At 43.1% G+C, this 25646-nt stretch overlaps 2 protein-coding genes across 2 annotated transcripts; both read left to right on the forward strand.

The window, feature by feature from the left end:
• The first annotated feature begins 1166 nt into the window (after positions 1 to 1166).
• On the forward strand, positions 1167 to 8638 carry LOC130293337 (molybdopterin synthase sulfur carrier subunit-like). The gene is made up of 3 exons (XM_056541884.1): positions 1167 to 1317; positions 7482 to 7603; positions 8500 to 8638. Exons 1-3 carry the CDS (start codon positions 1306 to 1308, stop codon positions 8624 to 8626), a joined length of 261 nt encoding a protein of 86 aa, XP_056397859.1. The 5' UTR covers positions 1167 to 1305; the 3' UTR covers positions 8627 to 8638.
• A 1022-nt stretch (positions 8639 to 9660) lies between these two features.
• Positions 9661 to 24185, forward strand: LOC130293332 (molybdopterin synthase catalytic subunit-like). Its single transcript, XM_056541872.1, has 5 exons — positions 9661 to 9781; positions 14585 to 14738; positions 22250 to 22373; positions 22820 to 22881; positions 23989 to 24185. Coding segments are annotated over exons 1-5 (462 nt in total). The 3' UTR covers positions 23990 to 24185.
• The last annotated feature ends 1461 nt before the right edge of the window (positions 24186 to 25646 follow it).

Consider the following 25646-nt stretch of genomic DNA (forward strand, 5'->3'; position numbering starts at 1 on the left):
GTTATAAAATAGCGGGTAATCGCGGGGTTAAACCGCCATTAGAAAATCCCTAGCATACGTTAGAAAATCCCATTATAGTCTAAGGGATTTTTCTAATAGCCCTTTTAACCCGTTATCGTCCGTTATTCATAACAGGCTTTATTTAATGACAGGAGATAGTAACGGGAGAAATAGTGCATGCACTATTTCTTCCGTTCAATCGCTCATCACAAAATAACGCCCGTTATGAATAACGGACGATAACGGGTTAAAAGGGCTATTAGAAAAATCCCTTAGACTATAATGGGATTTTCTAACTTATGCTAGGGATTTTCTAATGGCGGTTTAACCCCCGCGATCGGGTGTTATATAACGGGTACTTTTTATAGTGTGAAAGCAGCCTAAGGCTAGATTAAGACTGCAGAATTTCTGCCTACAATTCCGCTTTGAAATTGCAGCCAGAAATTCTGCTTACTAAAATGTACAAGCTAGTGAATGGGTTTTCCATTCACCAATTAACACTTCGGAATTTTGGAAGCGGAATTTGTGAATGGTAAATCCGCTTTAAAATATCCACCTGAAGAATGGCTTTGTTCATTCAAACTTGCTCTGGATCATACAGCAGCTGATAAGTACTGGAAGGATATTTTTTTTTTTTTTTTTTTTTTTTTATGGAGTCATTTACAAATCTGTTTAACTTTCTGGTACCAGTTGATTTAGAAAATGTTTTTATTCCAGTGGAGTACCCCTTTAAAATGTTGCTTAAAAATTGCTGTTTTGCAGAATGTGTATTAATATTTGTTGTAGCCCACAAAAACTGGCCAAAAATATTTAAGAAATGGTTAAAAAAAAGGATGAAAAATGATCCAAATGCAAAAGAATTGCTCATAAAAAAAAGTTCCAAATGTTAAAGAAAAACAAAAGTCAAAAGTTTAGACTTATTCTGCACTGTGTGAACATAGCCTCATAATTCTCATTTTACTGATGACAGTATTAGAGTTATAGATATTTGGAACCTTAAACCCTTCCACACCTATTATACATACACTAGCGCATAAATCCTCCAGTAATAGCTGTACTATATACTATTCACACAACCACACTCACTGCTGTGCTGCATGATATTGTGACATGTGATACTCTGCAGCCTGGGCTACTCAGTGACTTCCTGGTGTGGGTGGAATACTCTGCACCAATGGCTGCCTGGGTTACAGACACAGACTGAGTTACCAATGAGTAGGGACCTCACATGCTGATAGTAAAGTCCTCTCCACTGTTCTCTTCCAGCTCTGCACTGTGTTGCTGACAGTCCTGTCCTTCGCATTCATGACTTGTGAGGTGAGTCCAGGCTTTCCCTAAATGTGGAGTGGTATGTGCATGTTGAATGCAATGAGGCCAGGGTTGCATTTGCAAGTAGTCAATTTGATTTTGCAATAGTTAATATGGAGGATCCTTTCTGCATAGGGTAGGCACAGCCGGTATTATGGCAACCCTGACGGTACTTTTATATTAAAAATACCTGCAATACAATGGCCGGTATTTATCCAACCAATCCTCCAACTCCCGGAATGTTGCACCATAACCAATACCAGATTTTCCAAACCAGAGAGCCTCCAGCTGTTGCAAAACTACAACTCTCAGCGTGCCCGGACAGCCAACGGCTGTCCGGGCACGCTGGGAGTTGTAGTTTTGCAACAGCTGGAGGCAACCCTGGTTGGGAAACACTGACCTATACTATATATTACTATATAGGCCAACATGCTGGGAGTTGTAGTTTTGCAACAGCTGGAGGCAACCCTGGTTGGGAAACACTGACCTATACTATATAGGCCAGCATGCTGGGAGTTATAGTTTTGCAACAGCTGGAGGCACCCCTGGTTGGGAAACACTGACCTATACTATATACTACTATATAGGCCAACATGCTGGGAGTTATAGTTTTTCAACAGCTGGAGGCACCCCTGGTTGAGAAACAGTGACCTATACTATATAGGCCAACATGCTGGCGGTTATAGTTTTGCAACAGCTGGAGGCACCCCTGGTTGAGAAACAGTGACCTATACTATATACTACTATATAGGCCAACATGCTGGGAGTTGTAGTTTTGCAACAGCTGGAGGCACCCCTGGTTGGGAAACACTGACCTATACTATATACTACTATATAGGCCAATATGCTGGCAGTTATAGTTTTGCAACAGCTGGAGGCACCCCTGGTTGAGAAACAGTGACCTATACTATATACTACTATATAGGCCAACATGCTGGGAGTTGTAGTTTTGCAACAGCTGGAGGCACCCCTGGTTGGGAAACACTGACCTATACTATATAGGCCAATATGCTGGGAGTTATAGTTTTGCAACAGCTGGAGGCAACCCTGGTTGGGAAACACTGACCTATACTATATACTACTATATAGGCCAACATGCTGGGAGTTATAGTTTTGCAACAGCTGGAGGCACCCCTGGTTGGGAAACACTGACCTATACTATATAGGCCAGCATGCTGGGAGTTATAGTTTTGCAACAGCTGGAGGCACCCCTGGTTGGGAAACACTGACCTATACTATATACTACTATATAGGCCAACATGCTGGGAGTTATAGTTTTTCAACAGCTGGAGGCACCCCTGGTTGAGAAACAGTGACCTATACTATATAGGCCAACATGCTGGCGGTTATAGTTTTGCAACAGCTGGAGGTACCCCTGGTTGAGAAACAGTGACCTATACTATATACTACTATATAGGCCAACATGCTGGGAGTTGTAGTTTTGCAACAGCTGGAGGCACCCCTGGTTGGGAAACACTGACCTATACTATATACTACTATATAGGCCAATATGCTGGCAGTTATAGTTTTGCAACAGCTGGAGGCACCCCTGGTTGAGAAACAGTGACCTATACTATATACTACTATATAGGCCAACATGCTGGGAGTTGTAGTTTTGCAACAGCTGGAGGCACCCCTGGTTGGGAAACACTGACCTATACTATATAGGCCAATATGCTGGGAGTTATAGTTTTGCAACAGCTGGAGGCAACCCTGGTTGGGAAACACTGACCTATACTATATACTACTATATAGGCCAACATGCTGGGAGTTATAGTTTTGCAACAGCTGGAGGCACCCCTGGTTGGGAAACACTGACCTATACTATATAGGCCAGCATGCTGGGAGTTATAGTTTTGCAACAGCTGGAGGCACCCCTGGTTGGGAAACACTGACCTATACTATATACTACTATATAGGCCAACATGCTGGGAGTTATAGTTTTTCAACAGCTGGAGGCACCCCTGGTTGAGAAACAGTGACCTATACTATATAGGCCAACATGCTGGCGGTTATAGTTTTGCAACAGCTGGAGGCACCCCTGGTTGAGAAACAGTGACCTATACTATATACTACTATATAGGCCAACATGCTGGGAGTTGTAGTTTTGCAACAGCTGGAGGCACCCCTGGTTGGGAAACACTGACCTATACTATATACTACTATATAGGCCAACATGCTGGGAGTTATAGTTTTTCAACAGCTGGAGGCACCCCTGGTTGAGAAACAGTGACCTATACTATATAGGCCAACATGCTGGCGGTTATAGTTTTGCAACAGCTGGAGGCACCCCTGGTTGAGAAACAGTGACCTATACTATATACTACTATATAGGCCAACATGCTGGGAGTTGTAGTTTTGCAACAGCTGGAGGCACCCCTGGTTGGGAAACACTGACCTATACTATATACTACTATATAGGCCAATATGCTGGCAGTTATAGTTTTGCAACAGCTGGAGGCACCCCTGGTTGGGAAACACTGACCTATACTATATAGGCATACATGCTGGGAGTTATAGTTTAGCAACAGCTGGAGGCACCATTGGTTGAGAAACAGTGACCTATACTATATACTACTATATAGGCCAACATGCTGGAAGTTATAGTTTTGCAACAGCTGGAGGCACCCCTGGTTGAGAAACAGTGACCTATACTATATACTACTATATAGGCCAACATGCTGTAAGTTATAGTTTTGCAACAGCTGGAGGCACCCCTGGTTGAGAAACAGTGACCTATACTATATACTACTATATAGGCCAACATGCTGTGAGTTATAGTTTTGCAACAGCTGGAGGCACCCCTGGTTGGGAAACACTGACCTATACTATATAGACCAACATGCTGGGAGTTATAGTTTTGCAACAGCTGGAGGCACCCCTGGTTGGGAAACACTGACCTATACTATATACTACTATATAGGCCAACATGCTGGGAGTTATAGTTTTGCAACAGCTGGAGGCACCCCTGGTTGAGAAACAGTGACCTATACTATATACTACTATATAGGCCAACATGCTGAAAGTTATAGTTTTGCAACAGCTGGAGGCACCCCTGGTTGAGAAACAGTGACCTATACTATATACTACTATATAGGCCAACATGCTGGGAGTTGTAGTTTTGCAACAGCTGGAGGCACCCCTGGTTGAGAAACAGTGACCTATACTATATACTACTATATAGGCCAAGATGCTGGGAGTTGTAGTTTTGCAACAGCTGGAGGCACCCCTGGTTGGGAAACACTGACCTATACTATATAGGCATACATGCTGGGAGTTATAGTTTTGCAACAGCTGGAGGCACCATTGGTTGAGAAACAGTGACCTATACTATATACTACTATATAGGCCAACATGCTGGGAGTTATAGTTTTGCAACAGCTGGAGGCACCCCTGGTTGAGAAACAGTGACCTATACTATATACTACTATATAGGCCAACATGCTGTGAGTTGTAGTTTTGCAACAGCTGGAGGCACCCCTGGTTGGGAAACACTGACCTCTACTATATACTACTATATAGGCCAACATTCTGGGAGTTGTAGTTTTCGTTTGGGGCAGCTGCTGAGCCATAGTCTGTATTAGGGCATGCTGGGAGTTGTAGTTAATAACCAACTGCACCTCCTGAATTTAATAAAATAAATTTAAAAAAGCGATCAAAAAGTCACACCGAAGCAAAAATGAAACTGTTAAAAACTACAGATTGGGGCGCAAAAAATGAGCCCTCATACAGGCCCATATAAGGAGAAATAAAAATGTTATAGGGGTCATAATAGGACAAAATTTCCCCCGCATATGTGTATCCTGTGATGTTACGCTTATATAATTAAGTAAGCAAATTAGCATGGCCGGTATTTATTTTATTTTTTTTGCAAGAAAGGTGACAACCCTATTTCTGCAGCCCTGCTGGGTGTTGTAGTCTCACAACAGTCAGGTAGCCATTCTGAAAAGATGGCGTCTGCACCTGCACTTATTGTAACAGGAAGGATTTGAAGCTTTTTATAATGTGGCTAAATAAAATGTGTTTTATGTATCAGTAATGTCACTTGGTCAGGATGTGAAGGAACCTAGGTAAGGCCTGGTGTGCATGTATGTGCCCCATATGTAAGCCATTAGGGACAATGTACCAAAAACGTCATCGGGGCAAGTTCTAGTGCAAGTAAAAGCTGCCATTACTAATGTATATCAGTTATGACTGGTCTGTGGGCAGTAAGGATCCACCGATATCGATTAGGGCCGATACCGATAATCTGTGGAGGTTAAGGCCGATAGCTTATACCGGAATATCGGTATAAATTATAGGCTATCGGACCCCGGGCCCCTGGAACAGGTAATTATAAAACCGGGGATGGGGGAGGCAATGGGGAAGCGGCGGTCTCTGGCCGGGATGGTGCGGTGGGGGGTGCGGTGCAGTGTTGAGGGGTGCGCTGCGGGGGGCATTATCGGCAAAGTTAATTGCTGATACCGATAACGTCCAAAATCAGGAATATCGTCCGATAATATCGGCCAAAGCGATTGTCGGTCGATCCCTAGTGGGCAGTTAGTGGATTATTTGGTGGCTGTTCTGCAGTGGGTAATGTTTGCTTCCTACTCATGAACTGTTTTTGAAACTTTGTATCTTTTAAATGTAAGGCGTAACTCCGATCGCACCCTGACGGCAGGATATCTGTTTAAATCTCCCGGCAACTTCATAGCCTGAGACTGCAGCGATTAGAATACGAGTTTACCAGAAATCTTGTGGACTTGCAAATGACTGGGAAATGTAATCAGATATTATGCTGCCGGAGCGTGATCATGGGGGGGGGGAATCCGCAGCAAAATACACACATGTGAACGTACCCTAAGGGTACGTTCACACAAACAGATCCCCAGCGCGTATTAGGCTACGGATCCGCAGCTGAAGGACCGCTGTATGCTGCCTTTACGTGACAATACGCCGCTACAAGCAGACATACACAAGCTGTGTGCTAGTCGCTGCACATGCGCGGTGTACTCGCACACATAGTGGCCACTCCCCCTGCTCTGTGAGCTAGGCCGAGAGCTGCCGCGATGTGCGAGTATACTGCGCATGCACGAGGCAAATCACACATCGCTTCAGTGTGTCTGCTTGTTGCGGCGTATTGCTGCTTCGAGCACTCACCTGTAAAGGCAGCATACAGCAGTCCTTCAGCAGCAGATCCACAGCCTAATACGCGCTGGGGTTCCGCTCCTGTGAATGTACCCTAAAGGCCTATTCACACAGGCGGATTTTCTGCTAATATCCTGCAGCATACTTGCTGGAGAAAATCTGCAGCAGATTTTGGTACCATTGGCTTAACTGGGTTTCAGATTTTTTGCATACTTATTTAAGTCAATTGTAGCAAAATCTGCTGCAGATTTTCTGCAGCAAATACACTGCAGAAGATCTGATCGTGTGAACAGAATCTAAGGGCTCTGATTTTCTGCAGCAGATCTGCAGATTTGCTTCAGCAGATTTTGCTGCCCACTGACTTCAATGGGCAGCAAAATCTACTGAAGCAAATCTGGAGCAAAAAAAAACGCTTGTGTGAATGAGCCCTAAGAGTCCATTCACACGTGTGTATTTTCTGCTTCAGATCTGCTGTAGCAATTTTGCTTGCCAATGGGCATAAAATCTGCAGCAAAAATAAGGATGTGTGAACTGACCCTAAGGGTAGGTTCACACATGCGTGCTTGGCTGCAAATTTTCTGCTGCTGATTTTTATCATTGACTGAGGATACGTTCATGGTACAGAATGTCTGCCCAGAGACATTCTGGATTGACATTCTATGCACAGCAGGTGTGACGGATTCAGTCAGTGCTAGGACTGCCTAGACATGCGCTGTCACCATTGTCATATGGCAATGCATATCCAAGCGCATGTAGCTGAAAGAATGAACATGTTCAGAAAACAAGAAGCCTCCCCTTCCTGGTCCCAGATTGGGCTGTGTTTCTCCATAGAATGAATAACAGTATTGGGAAGAGCTTGAAGGCCCTGATTCATTGGCGCTAGTTGCACTACTAGACATGTCTGGATCTGATCCCATTTTCCATTTACAACTCATGAACAGAGCCATGTTACAGCTTCACTTCAGCCCATCTAGTCAGAGAGGATGGGAAATTTGTGTCCAGAGGCTTCATGTTTTGTTTGCATTAAGGTTTTTTTTTTTTTGCAGGTGGTGATATTGTATTTCGCCAAGAGTTTGGAACTAGCTGGTGTCCGTTCAGAAAACGTAATTCTGCCTCAAGAAATAACTTCTAAAGAACTGTGGGACAAAATAGCTTCTCTGCATCCACGGTAGTGACTTTTTAATATAGACGTGAACCAATATCTATATCTTATGTTGGTCCAAAAGCACATGTCCATTTTGTGGCTCTATACAGTTTCTGTGCTCTCTCCTGCCTAATAGGACTGGAGCGAGCACAGAGGAGTGCTATGAGACAGGAGAGAGCACAGAGGAGTGCCATGAGACAGGAGAGAGCACAGAGGAGTGCTATGAGACAGGAGAGAGCACAGAGGAGTGCTATCAGACAGGAGAGAGCACAGAGGAGTGCTATCAGACAGGAGAGAGCACAGAGGAGTGCTATCAGACAGGAGAGAGCACAGAGGAGTGCTATCAGACAGGAGAGAGCACAGAGGAGTGCTATCAGACAGGAGAGAGCACAGAGGAGTGCTATCAGGCAGGAGAGAGCACAGAGGAGTGCTATCAGGCAGGAGAGAGCACAGAGGAGTGCTATCAGGCAGGAGAGAGCACAGAGGAGTGCTATCAGGCAGGAGAGAGCACAGAGGAGTGCCATCAGGCAGGAGAGAGCACAGAGGAGTGCCATCAGGCAGGAGAGAGCACAGAGGAGTGCCATCAGACAGGAGAGAGCACAGAGGAGTGCTATCAGACAGGAGAGAGCACAGAGGAGTGCTATCAGACAGGAGAGAGCACAGAGGAGTGCTATCAGACAGGAGAGAGCACAGAGGAGTGCTATCAGACAGGAGAGAGCACAGAGGAGTACTATCCCATCCTCACTTACTGGACTTTGTCAATGCCTGTGCTTCAGCTTGGACAAAGCCATGATTTTTTATGAGCCATGATCTCTATAAAAAGGAAATGTTCTTAATGTTTTGCCAAGATAACATGTTTTTGAATCTGGCAGTGTTCATTTAAACACAACCTTATAACAAAATTTTGTTTTTCCCCCTAGCCTGTGTGCTATTAAGGATCACGTTGTCCTTGCTGTGCGTCAGGAGTATGTCACCATTGGCGATGATATCATAACTCTCCGTACTGGAGATGAGGTTGCAGTAATTCCCCCTATCAGTGGTGGTTAATATTCTCCAAATTGCAGGTATGATATGATTGATGGTAAATTAAGTCTTTGTAGCAGTTTAGATAAGTTTTTTGTAGCAGTTTACCCACTAGTGCAACCCTTGTATATGTGTAGCTAGTTACTTAAGCCTGCTCCACCTTTGGAGCTCTATCGTGCTCCGGATAGCAACTTAACATAAAGTGTATGGCAATTATAAATGTAATAAAGGAACTCACAGACCTGAATTGGTGCTTCCATTCTGTTTTCTTGTCTAATCTTTGCACATGACTAAGGGATACGCCTCGAAATGTAGAGTCAGAATCAACAGTAGCCATGTAGGGACTTACTCCAGACAATTTGTAAAAATGTTACTATGTGAAATACTTGCATCATGCTGAAATTAAGAAAAAAAAGAACAAATTCAGGTCTGTAAGTTCCTTTATTTAACACCTTTAGGAAACACGCCATAAATGTACGGCACTGCAACGAGTAACTTCGCACACAGCGCCGTATGTTTACTGTGCGGTTATAAAGCAAGCGCAGGAGCTGTGCTAGCTTCATAGTGGGTGAGTTTCGGCTGCTGTTAGCAGCCGAGGACTCGCTGATAATAGACATCAACGATCATGCTGATGTTTGCTATTAACCCTATGGATGCCGTGATCAATGACAATCATGGCATCTATAGTGAAACTAGAGGTGTCGGTGGGTTCGAGAGGGCTCATCAGACCCCTACAGTGCTATCACAGGTTTCTTACCAGCCTTCTAGTGATGATAACTATTTACCAGGGATTTCAGCAGTTAGACAAAAGGTATTACTGCTATGGGAGAATGGGTAATACCCTCTGCGACAACATGTGTCAAAGAAAAACGTGATCTACCTTCCTTATCCCTCTGTCCCCGGCAATGTAATGACTGCATGCATTGTATCCATATGTAAACTGTAATATTTGATTTGATTATTGTGTATACATTATGTCTGTGTTTGGTTCTCCTAAACTGTATTTTAATCACTAGTATCTTACTCTTACTTTTATTCCCTTTTACATTTTAGCTGCTATGGATGAAAAGGATGAGGAACCTCAAGACACTATTAAAATATGTAAAACAAAGCTCTCTGTTGAGGAAGTGTCACAGTTGGTGGTTTCTCCAAGCTGTGGTGCAGTGTCCATATTTGTAGGTAGGTAGCTGGCAAAAGAATTAGGCTAGAATCTAAGTTTTTCCATCCAGAGATTCTGAGTTCGCCAAATGGATCAGTTGGTTTTAGGATCGCGCAAACATTCCTGTCCCCATAGACTGCAATGTTTTTAGCGCTGATTCCACCTAAACAATGAGCGAGCTCATTCTTTTGGCAGTGGAATTTAAAAGTTTATATTAATAACACTAACTTTTTTAAATTCCATAGTACATAGTGGTTGGTCGTACATAGTGATTGAAAGGCTACTTTTCAAGTGTGCATACAGAAATAACTGTCCATCTCTGAGAAAGACCACCCACTCTTAGTACAGTATCTAGGACTTTTATCTAGGACATTAGGTCAATTAATTACTAATAGGAAAATGGTGCAGCTCACAATTAGTCACTAGCCGAGGTATAATGGGCAAACACCTATACCCAAGGTGTGTAAATAATACTGTATAGCTAAAAAGAGGGAAAAAAAAAAATTATAATAAAAAAAAATAGCCCAACCACTAGGGTAATGAGAATAATTAGTAAAGATAATAATAAATGATATTTGACTGTGCTTCAAATAACAATTTTTTAAAAAAATTATTCTAAAATAATATAAAATGCATGAAATTCCCCTCACAGGGGCCTTGTGGGAGAAATATTAAATTAAATACATTTGCAATAAAATCATTCAGAGTAAGTGGAAAGTTATGATTACATAACCAACTGATAGTCCGGCAATATTCATGGAAAGTTCAATCAAATTGCTATGTCAACAATGAAATAGTGGCTAAATGTCCATATGCTGTCACAAATACTATATGAGCACAATTTATGACAGCATATGGACATTTATCCACTATTTCATTGTTGACATAGCAATTTGATTAAACTTTGCATGAATATTGCCGGACTATCAGTTGGTTATGTAATCACAACTTTCCACTTACTCTGAATGATTTTATTGCATATGTATTTTATTTAATACTAGCTGAGTACCCGGCATTGCCCAGTTCTTCCTTCCTAATCCTTGTTGTGGAGGAAAATCAACAGAGGAAGCTTTTGACTTCATATCCCATCCTTATATATTGTTCACTGTGTGGCATGTAGCTGGGGCACTCGTCCTAATAAGGACAACCCCGATGCCTCAGGACCCTGTCCCTGTACTGCAATGGTCCTATCAGATATGGTACAGAGAAAAGTGCTTACATGCTAGTGCTGTTTGTGCAAATTGTTATGCCATAAAGGAATGCCTTTAGGAAAGTATCAGATATAAAGAACGAAAAAACCTGGTCTCCAACGCAGCGTTTTGCTCAGCTAATCAGGGAGACAGTCAAGATCATGATATCCTGGCACGGTGGAGTGGTAGTGGCAACCATTCTCGCCCTTAGCGGTCTTTTTATACTTTAAACACACTCCCTCTAATTACACTTACCTCCACATCATGAGAGCAACTCCTTCGGCAGGTGTGTGGATTCCCAGATGTCTCTTTCCGAGTGACGTCACCGGGGTTACGGCCGCACCTTACTGCGTCTCCCCTCAGTGGCATCTAGCCAGTAAACTGCTTCTGACCGAGATCGGGACCTCCCCTTCAGTGTCGGGGCTTCCCTGAAGCGAGGGGGGAGTGTCTGGTTATGTTACTATGGGGACGTTCAGCGCGTCCCTACGTCAGAGCTTCCATATATGGTCATACATTACAGAGTGGCCGGTCTACAAAGCACAGAAGTGGATACATCACAACTCCCTCATCTCCTCTAGTGCCAAATTAACCCCTGCAGTGTTATTTCAGGCTGGCATAGACTTGATGGATTCACCATATAGTTTTTGGCATTCTAGTTATCCTGTGTGTGCAATTATTAATTGATCTCATATCATATCAGATATCACATCCTATAATCCGGCAATATGCAAGAGATAGTGGCAATAGCCACATTTTATGCTAATAATATCAGTTCTCATTGGGACATGGATGTCATAAGTCAACGTGGAGCCATCTAGTAATATCAAACATGCAATCTTACAGTACCAAGTGAAAAACATCAAAAATCACATACTAGAGTGCAATATAAATTGGCTAAATTATGATTTTCGTTGAAATTTCCCTACACAAAAAAAAAAATTTTGGGGTTTACCATACATTTTAGGGTAAAATGAGTGATGTCATTACAAAGTACAACTGGTCACGCAAAATACAAGTCCTCATATGGGTCTGGGAATGGAAATATAAAAGAGTTATGAATTTTAGAAGGCGAGGAGGAAAAAACAAAAACTCAAAAATAAAATTGGCTGCGTCCTTAAGGTGAAAATGGGCTGAGTCCTTAAGGGCTTAAAGAGTACCTGTCACCAAATAACACTTTTAATATAGTGTTCCTTGTGTAATTAGCAGACACTTTCCCATTCACTTGCTTTTAAAATTATCAACATAAATATGTTTAAAATGTAATAGAAAAAACGGCCAGTAGGTGGCTCTGTTCTGTTCCCTGCCACAATTAATACAGTGAATTTGGTCTCCTCCCGGCCTCGCAGGAGACCAAAATCAGGAAGTGCTTCTCTCCTCTGAGCTTGATTGACAGCTGCACAGAGCCTCATTGAAACATGCATAGATGTGAGCAAGAAGAAAGGAATGATACAGAGATTTTTCAAGCTCTGAATTTTTTTTTAAGGGTGGAAGGGGTGTTAGGAGTAGTTAGTGAACATAGCCTGAGTTAGTTTATTTGGTGACAGGTACTTTTTAAAGCTATGTCTATGTAGGGGCTTTGGAGCCCTGTATCAAAAAAACAGAGCCAGCATAAATGTATATTAAGAAATTAATCAGATTTGAGCAATGAACCTCCTGGAGGGTTTTTGACCCCTTGTCACACCATGATGTGACAGTGTGTCATGGATTGCTTACACTGAGGCACCAGGATGTACAATCACATCATAGGGGCATGGCAGGCCCTCTGATCTCCCTTTGCCCACCTGTGTTCTGTGATATGATAACAGGGCACAAATGGATTTCCCACCCATTTTTGCCATATGGCATGAGGCAGGGCTTATTAGGTAATACCCAAAAACACACCAGAACAAATCAGATATAGTGAAAGTTGATAATACTTTATTGAAGATGCATAGAATACAGTGGTCCCTCAACATACGATGGTAATCTGTTCCGAACAGACCATCGTTTGTTGAAACCATCGTATGTTGAGGGATCCGTGCAATGTAAAGTATAGGACAGTGGTCTACAACTGGCGGACCTCCAGATGTTGTAAAACTACAACACCCAGCATGCCCGGACAGCCGTTGGCTGTCCGGGCATGCTGGGAGTTGTAGTTTTGGAACATGTGGAGGTCCGCAGGTTGAAGACCACTGGTATAGGAAGTTGTACTCATGTGTCCCCGCCGCTTCGGACCGTCACCGTTTGTCACCGCTGCCCTGGATGTCGCCGTCCATCGCTGCCGACGCTCCGGCAAGGCCTCTGCTTCCCCGGCATCCTCGCTCTCTGTCGCCGCCATCACGTTGCTATGCACGCCGCTACTATTGGATGACGGGACAGCGTGCGCAGCGACGTGATGACGACAATGGAGAGCGCCGACGATGCAGGGGATCCTGAAGAGGACGCGCCGGAGCCCCGAGGACAGGTGATTGTCAGCGGACCACACGGGGCACCGTATACGGCTATCCGGTGGCAGCTGAAGCAGTCTGCGCTGCCGGATATCCGTTTATGCGATGGCCCCGACATACAAAAGCATCGTATGTTGATGCTGCCTTCAACATGGCCTCTGAGAGACCATCGTATGTTGAAATTATCATATGTCGGGGCCATCGTAGGTCGGGGGGGGGGGGGGGGGTCACTGTACGCACATTAAAAAGAGACAGCAACAAACAGGAAAATTCTGACAACTACATATACATGGCATATGAATAAGAAGGGATATAAATATATTAAAGTGACTTAGGCTATCTATAAGGCTACCAAAGTGCAGCATGCAATAGATATAATATATTTAGTATTTAATAGTGCCCCTTGTTTTTTGGACTATAGGGCTTATTAGGTTGCCAAGTAATATTATGTTTGGATATTATATATTCAAAGCAAAATAGAACCTATCAACAAATAAAGTAAAAAGCTAAGTTAAATAAAGTTTAAGAAAAAAAATGCTCCCACAAAATAAAACTTTATCTTTCTTTAACTAATTAGTCAGGTGTCAGGTTTCCTAGCAATTTTGGAAAAGTTGACCATGACTTATATAGACACAATGTGGGTCTTGCAATCTTATTTCAGCAGTCACACACACTGGAGCCAACAGGATTATAGGAACTAACCTATGACTAGAGTAATTTTAGGATCCATTCATGCCTAGAAAGAATTGGAGATTTTAAAGGGGTACTCCACCCCTAGACATCTTATCCCCTATCCAAAGGATAGGGGATAAGATGTCTGATCGCGGGGGTCCCGCCGCTGGGGACCCCCGCAATATAGCAAGCAGCACCCACCTGTTACTGCTCCGGAAGCGCTGGAGGGTCTGGCTCCCGACCACGGGGATGGAAGATCATGACGTCACGACTCCGCCCCCCCCATGTGACGCCACACCCCCTCAATGCAAGTCTATGCGATCAGACATCTTATCCCCTAACCTTTGGATAGGGGATAAGATGTGTAGGGGTGGAGTACCCCTTTTAAGGGGTTGTCCATGAATAGAAATAAGAATCTGCTCTTTAACAGAAATGCCTCTCTTGTACTTGTGTCTAACATCAAATCTGTTAAATATTCTGATAGCTTTTACCAATGGGTTTTACATTTTGTATTTATACTTTTGTACTTTCTTAGGGACTACAAGAAACAGTTTTGAAGAAAAGAAAGTCATACACCTAGAGTACGAAGCATATGTGCCCATGGCCGAAATGGAAATTAAGAAGATCCTAATGGATATCAGACAGAAATGGCCATCTGTCAAGAATATGGCTGTGTATCATAGACTTGGGTATATTAGACTTTATGTTTTTTTTTCTTTTTTTAACAAGGATCTGTCATCTGAACACAAGTTAATGATAAAGCAGGACATACACAGAATTGAACCCCTTAACGACGCAGGACGTAAATGTACGCCCTGATGAGGTGGTACTTAATGCACCAGGATGTACATTTACGTCCTATATATAACCGCGAGCATCGGAGCGATGCTCGCGTCATGCGCGGCAGGTCCCGGCGGCTGATAGCAGCCAGGGACCCGCCGATAATGGCAGACATCCGCGATCACGCGGATGTCTGCCATTAACCCCTCAGATGCCGTGATCAATGCTGTTGCGGCAATGCTGTTCCGATCATCCAGAACGGCAGATGGAGGTCCCCTCACCTGCCTCCACTGCCTTCCACGGGTTTTCAGCTTTTTTTTTTTTTTTTTTTTTTTTTTTATCAATTGGTGCCAGAAAGTTAAACAGATTTGTAAATTACTTCTATTAAAAAATCTTAATCCTTCCAGGACTTATTAGCTGCTGAATACTACAGAGGAAATTCTTTTTGGAATACAGTGCTCTCTGCTGACATCATGACCACAGTGCTCTCTGCTGACATCTCTGTTCATTTTAGGAACTGTCCAGAGCAGCATATGTTTTCTATGGGGATTTTTTCCTACTCTGGACAGTTCTTAAAATGGACAATGGTGTCAGCAGAGAGCACTGTGGTCATGATGTCAGCAGAGAGCTCTGTGTTCCAAAAAGAAAATAATTTCCTCTGTAGTATTCCGCAGCTAATAAGTACTGGAAGGATTAAGATGTTTTCATAGAAGTAATTTACAAATCTGTTTAACTTTCTGGCACAAGTTGATAAAAAAAAAAAGTTTTCCACTGGACTACCCCTTTAAGGCCCAAATGGTCTGAGTCCTTAAGGGGTTAAAGGGGTGCTCCACTGGGAATTTTTTTTTTTTGTCATTTTTAAATCAACCGATGACAGAAAGTTAAACAGATTTGTAAATTTCTTCTATTGAAAAATCTTAATCCTTCTAGTATTTATAAGCTTCCGTATGATCCACAGGACGTCCTTTTTCTTTTTGAATTTCCTTTCTGTCTGACCACAGCACTTTCTGCTGACACCTCGGTCCATGACAGGAAATGTCCGGAGCAGGATAGGTTTGCTATGGGGTTTTGCTCCTACTCTAGACAGTTCCTAAATGGACAGAGGTGTCAGCAGAGAGCACTGTGGTCAGACAGAAAGGAAATTCAAAAAGAAAAGAACTTCCTGTGAAGCATGCAGAAGTTTAGAAGTACTAGAAGGATTAAGATTATTATTTTTTTTAATAGAAGTATTTACAAATCTGTTCAACTTTCTGTCATCAGTTGATTTATAAAAAAAAAAATTCCCAGTGGAGTTCCCCTTTAATTGAACAACAAGTTGCAGTAAATTAACCCACCGTATTCAACCAAGCAGTGCATGGACCAGACAGTAAAAGCTTCTTAGCGGTTTATCTTATTGGATAAACTTCCAAGTGTACCTATCACAAAATCTTTTGACAAGTCGTAGAGACATTGCACTGTGACTGCATACCTGGAGTGCAGATGGTAGGGGTTTGGGCACTCAGACTCCAGATGACTATTTTTTAGTTCTAAAAATCGGTGCCTAGTGTCCACATATGAGAGTGTAAAGCTTACCAGTAATGCGCATTATTAGTATAATCGGCAGGATTATGAGACTTGAGCACAGCTCTGATCATGCCTCGTCCCCCTGACTCCTGCTGGTAGGATGTATTCCGACTTTAGTGGTGACTCCTCTGTCGGTTTGGCCTACGTTGTTCAACTTTGCGTCTCCACATCAGTGTCTTGCTCCTACAAACACCACTGTTTGTTTATGGAATCTGGTAAGACTCTATCCAAAAAGATAGCGGATAAGATGTCTGATCGCAGGGGTCCCTTCACTGGGACCCCTGAGATCTCCGCGCCGCACCAGGTGTTCTATACGAACGCCGGGTTCCGGCGGCAGTGGTCGTGACGTCACACCACGCCCCCTTGTGACATCACACCACGCCCCCTCCATTCATGTGTATGGGACAGTCATGCCCCCTACCATGGACATGAATATTGGACAGTCACGCCCCCTCCTATAGACATAAATGGAGGGGGCGTGACGTGACACCCCTATGCTCGAAGTTAGAACCTCTTTGCTTTATGGACTTATTATAGAGACTAAGCATAGCTGGGATTTACCATAATAAGTTTATCTCATGGATACCATATGCGTTTTTACAGCAATTTTTAAAGACAATGCATTTTTGTATGATCTGTGATTTGAATATTTATAGGAGTTATTTTAATTTAACTTTAGGGTTTTAGTACATATTATCTGTATAGGAGCTTCCTTTTTATAGCCAATGTTGGCTTTTGCACAACTATAAATTGATATATTCTTACACCGGAAGTAATGCAATTTATGTACTGAGATATTATAAAGCAGCAGACATTCAAAAATGCAGTGAACCGGGAAGATACTTGTACTTGCAGTACAAACATTTTGTATTCCTGCGCTTCAATGAATTCCTATATCTATCTACAAGGTATTAGTCTTGTAGAACGTATCTGTTAGGAAACTAGGTGACACTATTTGGCCTTTAGTATGGACTTTTTTTTTTTGGTTGCACTTTGGGTATCCTCCCTTAAAGGGTACCTCTCATCAAAAAAACTTTTGATATATTATAGATTAATGTATGCAGAATAACTTTACAATTGCATGTTATTAAAAAATATGCTTCTTTCTATTTAATTTTCCACTTTGAAGAAATGACCACTAGGGGTCTCCCTACCAGTCCTGGCAGCAAGCATTTCAGACTCATGCTGGAGTCCTAAACACTACGAGCTGCCAGTCTGCTTTGTTCACAAAGGAGAACACTCAGAGCTGCCAGTCTGCTTTGTTCACAGCCTGTTTGGCTGTGAACAAAGCAGGCTGGCAGCTCTGAGTGTTTAGGACTCCAGCATGAGTCAGAAATGCTTCCTGACAGGACTGATCGGGAAAAATACAAAGAAAGAAGCATATTTTTCATTAACATGCTATTGGAAAGTTATTCAACATTCATTAATCTAAAATATATCAAAAGTTTATTTGATGAGAGGTACCCTTTAAGGTAGATTCAACTGCATGATCTAATGTATGCATAGGCATATTCTTTTACAAAGTTGATGAAATTCTAAGCTGTATGGAGAAGGGAAGACTAGAGCAGTGTTTCCCAACCAAAGTGCCTCCAGCTGTCACAAAACTACAACTCCCAGCATGCCCGGACAGCCGTTGGCTGTCCGGGCATGCTGGGAGTTGTAGTTTTGCAACATCTGGAGGTCCGCAGGTTGAAGACCACTGGTATTGGAGGTTATACTCACGTGTCCCCGCCGCTCCAGACCGTCACCATTTGTCACCGCTGGCCTGGATGTCGGCCTTCCATCGCTGTCGCCGCGTCCGGGCATGCTAGGAGTTGTAGTTTTGCAACAGCTGGAGGCACACTGGTTGGGAAACACTGGACTAGAGTCATGTCTCTGTTCTTGCCGGTTGTGTAGGTGTTGAAGATGTGTTAAGACGCGCAGTACAAATGACAGGCTTTGGCCTGAAGGATAGGATTACCTGCCATACTTTTGTAAATGTTGCTGTCTATCGTGTCACCACTAGATGTCAGTATAAAGTCAAGAAAGGAATTTGACTGAATTTAGATGTAATTGTAAATTTCAGATCATTAAAGTGATCAGTAAAGTTTGGATCAATGCAGAGAGCCTATACCAGTGACAATAGGACAAAATAGCAGATGAAATCTTGGTTTATGAACTTTGGGGACTGAGGGATGGGAGATCTAAAAGTCAGCATTACTACAATATATAATCTCCTATCCTGCAGCCTTCATCCACCAAAAGCACAATTCTGTTTTAAAACCATTAGTTGGATCGGAATCAAAATTTTTTATATGTGGACAAATCTGAGCTCACCAAATGAAAATAAAGCCTAGATAAGAGAGATTATTTGGTCAGTGCCATGAAATTATTTTTTCTTCTCTTCTGAATGACCTATTTATTAATTCCTGTATGTATTTGTATACATAGAAACATTGGGGGAGATTTATCAAAACCAGTGCAGAGGAAGAGTTGACCGGTTGATGATAGCAACCAATCAGATCGCTTCTTTCATTTTTGAAAAGGGCTCTGAAAAATTAAAGAAGCGTTCTAATTGGTTGCTATAAGCAACTGGGCAACTTTTCCTCTGGACAGGTTTTGATAAATCTCCTCCATTGTTCCGTTTTTATATGTAATGATGGTATCTTGTTGTGTTGAAGAACCTAATAACACACCTGAGGACATCTATGAGAGATGACACAGTTTTTGCTTATTGGTGTCCTCTTCCTACTTTATTGTACGTTGGTTTAATAGGGTTTCATGACATAGCGCTATGACTATATATGAATGTTCTAATGTCTTAAAGGGGGGTTTTGTAGGAATATCAACTGGTGCCAGAAAGTTAAACAGATTTGTAAATTACTAAAATATAAAAATCTTAATTCTTCCAGTACTTATCAGCTGCTGTATACGACAGAGGAAATTGTGTTGTTCTTTTCTGTCTGACCACAGTGCCCTCTGCTGACACCTCTGTCCATGTCAGGAACTGTCCAGAGCAGAAGAGTTTCGCCATTGGGATTTGCTCAGCAGAGAGCACTGTGGTCAGACTGGAAAGAACTACACAACTTCCTCTGGAGCATACAGCAGCTGATAAGTAATGGAAGGGTTGATATTTTTAAAATTAAGTAATTTACAAACATGTTTAACTTTTTGGCAACAGTTGATTTAAAAAAGAAATTAAATAAAGTTGTCCACCGGAGTACCCCTTTAATGTCCTTTCTAGATTTTAAGAAGGTAATCCATTAAAGAGCAGCTCCCACCATCCTTTTTTAATTTTTTTTCTGTCCCTGCCTATTGCCCATCTATCCCTAACCCCCTCCTTGCTTTAATTTTTTTTTTTTACTATATTAAAAATGTCTTTTTGTCTGCCTAGTAGTATGCTCACTTACCCGGCAGACTTCCCCAGCAGGTGGGACGTCACTGATGCCTGCTGGGGGGGGCCAACTTCCGCCCTTAGTTCATCTATACAGGGTGCCTCCAGCTGTTTCACCACTACAACTCCCAGCTTGCACTGACATCTTTTGGCTGTCAGGGCATGCTGGGCGTTGTAGTGGTGAAACAACTGGAGGCAGCCTGTGTTGAAATCAATATCTTTCCATGGCCGCCGTGTAATCCGAATCCCCCTTGACCCAACCCCCCCCACCCAACCCTGCTACCTGAACCCCGCCATGCACCCTGCTCCCCCCCAAAGAAGACATACATGCAAGTGCAGGACAGTCCTGCAGCAGCGAAGCATAATTGTCGAGAGGCGGGGCCGGCGTGCGAGGCCAGGGAGCCAATGCGTGTATCTTCTGTTCTCCGCACTCACTCCCACCTGTCTGATTGACAGGCAGGGAGTGAGCGCAACCTGACTGAATTAGGACCGATTGCCCAGTCGGCATAAAGCGTGACGTCACGCCTGGCTGCAGCCGGCCACTAGGAAGGAGACCCCTAGTGGCCGGTTTTCAAATGTAAAATACAATATTTTAATAAAAAAATAAAAGATAATGAATCTATATTAGAGATATGTTGTAGTACATAAGTACTACAACATATTAAAAAAAAAAAAAAAGGTTGGTGACAGTGCCCATTTAAAGTAAGGAGGTTTTGTCAACCACACTGGACCCTCTATTTCTTTCAAGCTGAATTTATTACCTCCACAAGCCCCTATCTGACGTAATTTCTGATGACTCAGACTGACATCTGTCAATTTAGGTCATTAGACCCGCAGTCAGGTCGGGACTTGTCGCTGCATTACGCTAATGTAAAACCGTCCTTTTTATAATGCTGAGTTTACACCTGATTTGTTTTTCATCACTGATTCCATCAAAAACACTAAAACATAAAAAAACTTAAAGTATGCTGAGCTTTTTTGTTTGGACATCATGCCAGAAACCTGATGACCAGCGCATGTGGATCTCCACAGACTGTAAGGGGGTTCATTTCCAGCATGCAAAAGATTTTTATGTTCTGCTCCAATGGTAGAGCAGAACAATGGAAAATACAAAAAATGCCGCTAGTGGGCACCAAAACTTTTTGTCCAAATTTTCTTTGATAAATGTTTTCTAATTCTGGGCTACTTCAATGTAGAATTCATAAATCTACTAGCAGCAGTCCCAGTGCAAAGACCGTTTTTTCCTGTGCCCATTTGGTTTGCTGTTTGTTCCAGTTATCTATGGTTGCCGGATAGGGTCACCCTGGCAGTAAGCTGCTGACATTTCAAAGCCTTGTACAGTGACCCCCCGACCTACGATGGCCCCGACATACGATCATTTCAACATACGATGGCCTCTCAGAGGCCATCGCATGTTGAAGGCAGCATCAACATACGATGCTTTTGTATGTCGGGGCCATCGCGTAAACGGCTATCCAGCAGCGCAGACTGCTTCAGCTGCCACTGGATAGCCGTTTACGGTGCCCCCTGTGGTCCGCTGACGATCACTTACCTGTCCTCGGGGCTCCGGCACGTCCTCTTCGGTATCCCCTGCATCATCGGCGCTCTCCATAGTTGTCATCACGTCACTGTGCACGCCGTCCCGTCATCCAATAGGAGCGGCGTGCGTAACGACGTGATGGCGGCGACGGAGAGCGAGGATGCCGGGGAAGCAGAGGCCTTACCGTAGCGTCGTGGACACCCCGGGGACGCGGCAACACCGATGGAGGACAATATCCAGGGCAGCGGTGATGGTCCGGAGTGGCGGGGACACGTGAGTATAACCTCCAATACCAGATGTCTTCAACCTGCAGACCTCCAGATGTTGCAAAACTACAACTCCCAGCATGCCCGGACAGCCAACGGCTGTCCGGGCATGCTGGGTGTTGTAGTTTTGCAACATCTGGAGGTCCACAGGTTTTAGACCACTGTCCTATACTTTACATTGAACGGATCCCTCAACATACGATGGTTTCAACAAACGATGGTCCATTTGCCATCGTATGTTGAGGGATCACTGTATAGAGTTTTTCCTATAGATACCAGATTAGTGGACACCTGTGTTGTGGTGCTGAGTCACAGAGATATCCCAGACTACAATGCAAAGAAGCACCCCCACTTTTTGTATATGTGTGTGTATATATATATATATATATATATATATATATATATATATACACACATACACTATGTTTTACTGTGTGTTTAAATGAGAAGAAATACTAATTTGGACATCATGTAAATGGTAAAGCTTTGTACACAGATCCTGTACAGTGGCGTATGGTGTTTATACCATCTCATCTTAGCTGCATCTGTTACTTTGTCATATTAAAGAAATTCTGGTACAGAGACTTGGATGTCATTTAATAATATATATAAAAAGTCTAAAAATATATAAATTATCTATATGAATCATAGTTAAAATCTGTTATTCTCTTTTCCAAGCTCGGTCCCAATAACTGAAGCCAGCATTATTATTGCGATTTCCTCACCACACAGGGAAGATTCCCTGGATGCTGTGAAGTACTGCATAAACACAATAAAAGCCACTGTGCCTATATGGAAGAAGGTGAGAATTATTGATACATAATAGTTACCATTATCTTATATGTGTATATTCCCTGCATATCTACAGGTATTAGTTCTTGCCCTTCCTCCACTTTAAGGGCAGTCGATGTAATTGAGTGTCCGATTTTTATGGCTGTGCACTTCGCTCCCTGTGATCTCTGTCTCGCTGCATGAGACAAGTTTCATTATAACTCTATGGGGCCTGTCTCTTGCGGCGAGACAGGGAGCTCGGGAGTGAAGTGCACATTTGCGCATTTCTTCCAGCTATATCTAGAGATCAATGGGGATCAGTGCTTCTAAAAAATAAAAAAAATAATGTTTATGTTGTGAACTGTGAAGATGATGGCAATACAAGTCGAGCAGTACTGGAAAGAAAGACTTGTGAAAAGTGCTGCAACTTTAGCTGTATTGTATCATTGTATCATTGTTTTTTCTTTTTGCTTTTAGGAAGTATATGAAGATGAAGACTCTGCCTGGAAAGAAAATAAGGAGTGTTTTTGGAGAAGTTAAAATGACACCTGATGCAGATGACTCTTATCTTCTCCGCTGCTTTCCCCAAACCCTCATCTCTCACACATTGTTGTGTGGAAAAGTATCTGCACCCCTTGTACATTTATACCACTAAATGGTTTTAATATTTAAATAAAAAGTAACATTCTACAAAAGGGATCTGATAAGAATACATTTACTGTGTTTATGTAAAGAATAAAGTTCTTATTGTCCCTAACCCAAAATCCTTATCATCCGAGCGGAAATGTAGCTTCCAGTTTCAGATTTTCAGCTTCCAGCTATTAAAGGGGTATTCCGCCCCTGGCATCTTATCCCTTATCCAAAGGATAGGGGATAAGATGTTAGATCGCTGCGGTCCCGCTGCTGGGGACCCCGGGGATCGCCGCTGCAGCACCCCGCTATCATTACCGCGCAGAGCGAGTTCGCTCTGTGCGTAATGACGAGCGATACAGGGGCGGGAGCAGCGTGATGTCATGGCTCCGCCCCTCATGACATCACGGCCCGTCCCCTTAATGCAAGTCTATGGCAGGGGGTGTAACGACCGCCACGCCCTCTTCCCATAGACTTGTATTGATGGAGGCGGGCCGTGACGTCACGAGGGGTGGAGCCGTGACATAACAATGCTCCGGCCCCTGTATTGCCCGTCATTACGTGCAGAGCGATCTCGCTCTGCGCAGTAATGAGAGCGGGGTGCTGCAGCAGCGATCCCCGGGGTCCCCAGCAGCGGGACCCCGACGATCTGACATCTTATCCCCTATCCTTTGGATAGGGGATAAGATGTCTAGGGGCAGAATACCCCTTTAAGCTAATTTATTATGTGATCTAATTGTGCTTTTTTAAAAAAAAATATATATATAGATAGATGATAGATAGATAGATAGATAGATAGATAGATATATTTTCTGGTATGTTTTTCAAGATTTCTGCTTGTACGGTAGTTATTAATTAGAAATCCTGGTCATGTGATAATCACACATGTATACTACTTTGAAAACTACTAGAAACTAATTCTTATTATTCTATGCTTAACCCCTTTTTTTCATTTTTGCACTTTCGTTATTTCCTCCTGACCTTCTAAAAATCATAACTCTTTGTTTTCCACCTACAGACCTACATGAGAGCTTGTTTTTTGCGCTACCAACTTTTCTTTGTAATGACATCAGTCATTTCACCACAGAATGTACGTGGGACAAAATTGAATGAATTTTGTAATTTGGCGGCTTCCGTTTCTACGCAGTGCACTTTTCGGTAAAAATTACACTTTGTTCTGGAGGTCGATACGATTAAAATGATATTCAACTTCTATAGGTTTGATTTTGTTTTATTTCTGTTAAAAAATTATAACTTCTTGGATGAAAATCGGTACGTTTAAAATTGTCCTCTTATAGCTATAACATGGGGCTATATGAGGGCTCATTTTTTTGTTACCATTTTAGTTTTTATGGGACTTTTTGATCACTTTTTATACATTTTTTTTTTTTAGGGTATACAAAGTGACCAAAAATATGCAATTTTGGACTTCGGTATTTTTTGTCATATACGCCATTGACTGTGCAGTTTAATTAACATGATATCTTTATAGTTTGGACATTTACCCACGTGGCATTACCACTTATGTTTGTGTTTTTGTCTACATATATACTGTATTTTTTTTCTGTGAAAAGGGGGTGATTAAAACTTACATTAATTAAAGAGGTACTTCGCCTCTAGACATCTTATCCCCTATCCAAAGGATAGGGGATAAGATGTCTGATCGCAGGGGTCCCGCTGCTGGAACCCCTCGTGATCTCTGCTTCGGCACCACAGTCGTTTGGTGCACAAAGCGAACTTCCCTCTCTGCCTGATGACTAGCTATGTGGCGCTGACGTCATGGCCTCACCTCCCTTCCTGACTTCCCCTCCCATAGACTTACATTGAGGGAGCGTGGCCGTGACATGGGGGGGTGGCTGTGAGGTCACCAGCCGCCGGTGCCACAACCAGCATTCTAAACGAACGCCGGGTGCCGCGGGGGGTCCCGGTGGCGGGACCTCCATGATCAGACATCTTATCCCCTATCCTTTGGATAGGGGATAAGATGTCTAGGGGCGGAGTAACCCTTTAAAGGGGTATTCCAGAGAAAAAGACATTTTTCATATCAACTGGCTCCAGAAAGATAAACAGATTTGTAAATTACTTAAATTTAAAAATCTTAATCATTCTGGTACTTATAGTCACCGAGGAATCAGGGCTCCTGCTGGGAGTGTCACTAATGGCACCCGCTCTGCCCCTATTCTGGAGGGCAAAAACGGGTGCCAGGAGGGAACACCTGCAGTGGGGGACCGGCGTCGGCGGTGGGATCGGGGGCCCCAGGACCGGAGGGCCATCAACAGCAGGAGGTAAGGCTGGGAGTTGCAGTTATGCACATCTACTGTTGCATACCTACAACTCCCAGCATGCACAGACAACAAAAGGGCATGTTGAGAGTTGTAGTGGTGTGCCTCTGGCTGTTGCATAACTACAACTCCCAGCATACCCTTTGGTAGTGAGTGCATGCTGGGAGTTGCAACAGCTGAAGACACACTGGTGTGGAAATACCAAGCCTAACTCTGCGTTTCTCAACCAATGTGCCTCCAGCTGTTGCAAAACTACAACTCTCAGCATGCACTGGCGGCCAAAGAGCATGTTGGGAGTTGTAGTGGTGCAACAGCAGGAGGCACACCACTACAACTCCCAGTATGCTCGTTGGCTGTCTGTGTATGCTTAAAGTTGTAGTTTTGCAACAGCT

The sequence above is a fragment of the Hyla sarda genome, chromosome 1 (assembly GCF_029499605.1).
Source record: "Hyla sarda isolate aHylSar1 chromosome 1, aHylSar1.hap1, whole genome shotgun sequence".
Classification (NCBI taxonomy): domain Eukaryota; kingdom Metazoa; phylum Chordata; class Amphibia; order Anura; family Hylidae; genus Hyla; species Hyla sarda.

What these genes read in the sequence shown, in the direction of transcription:
- LOC130293337 (XM_056541884.1), top strand. An exon ending in ATAGCTTCTCTGCATCCACG is followed by an intron (nt 7,604 to 8,499) that starts GTAGTGACTTTT and finishes TTTTCCCCCTAG; the next exon opens with CCTGTGTGCTATTAAGGATC.
- LOC130293332 (XM_056541872.1), top strand. Translation starts at nt 9,661, where the DNA reads ATGGATGAAAAGGATGAGGAACCTCAAGACACTATTAAAATATGTAAA. An exon ending in GCTGTGTATCATAGACTTGG is followed by an intron (nt 14,739 to 22,249) that starts GTATATTAGACT and finishes CTCTTTTCCAAG; the next exon opens with CTCGGTCCCAATAACTGAAG. An exon ending in CTGTGCCTATATGGAAGAAG is followed by an intron (nt 22,374 to 22,819) that starts GTGAGAATTATT and finishes TTTTGCTTTTAG; the next exon opens with GAAGTATATGAAGATGAAGA.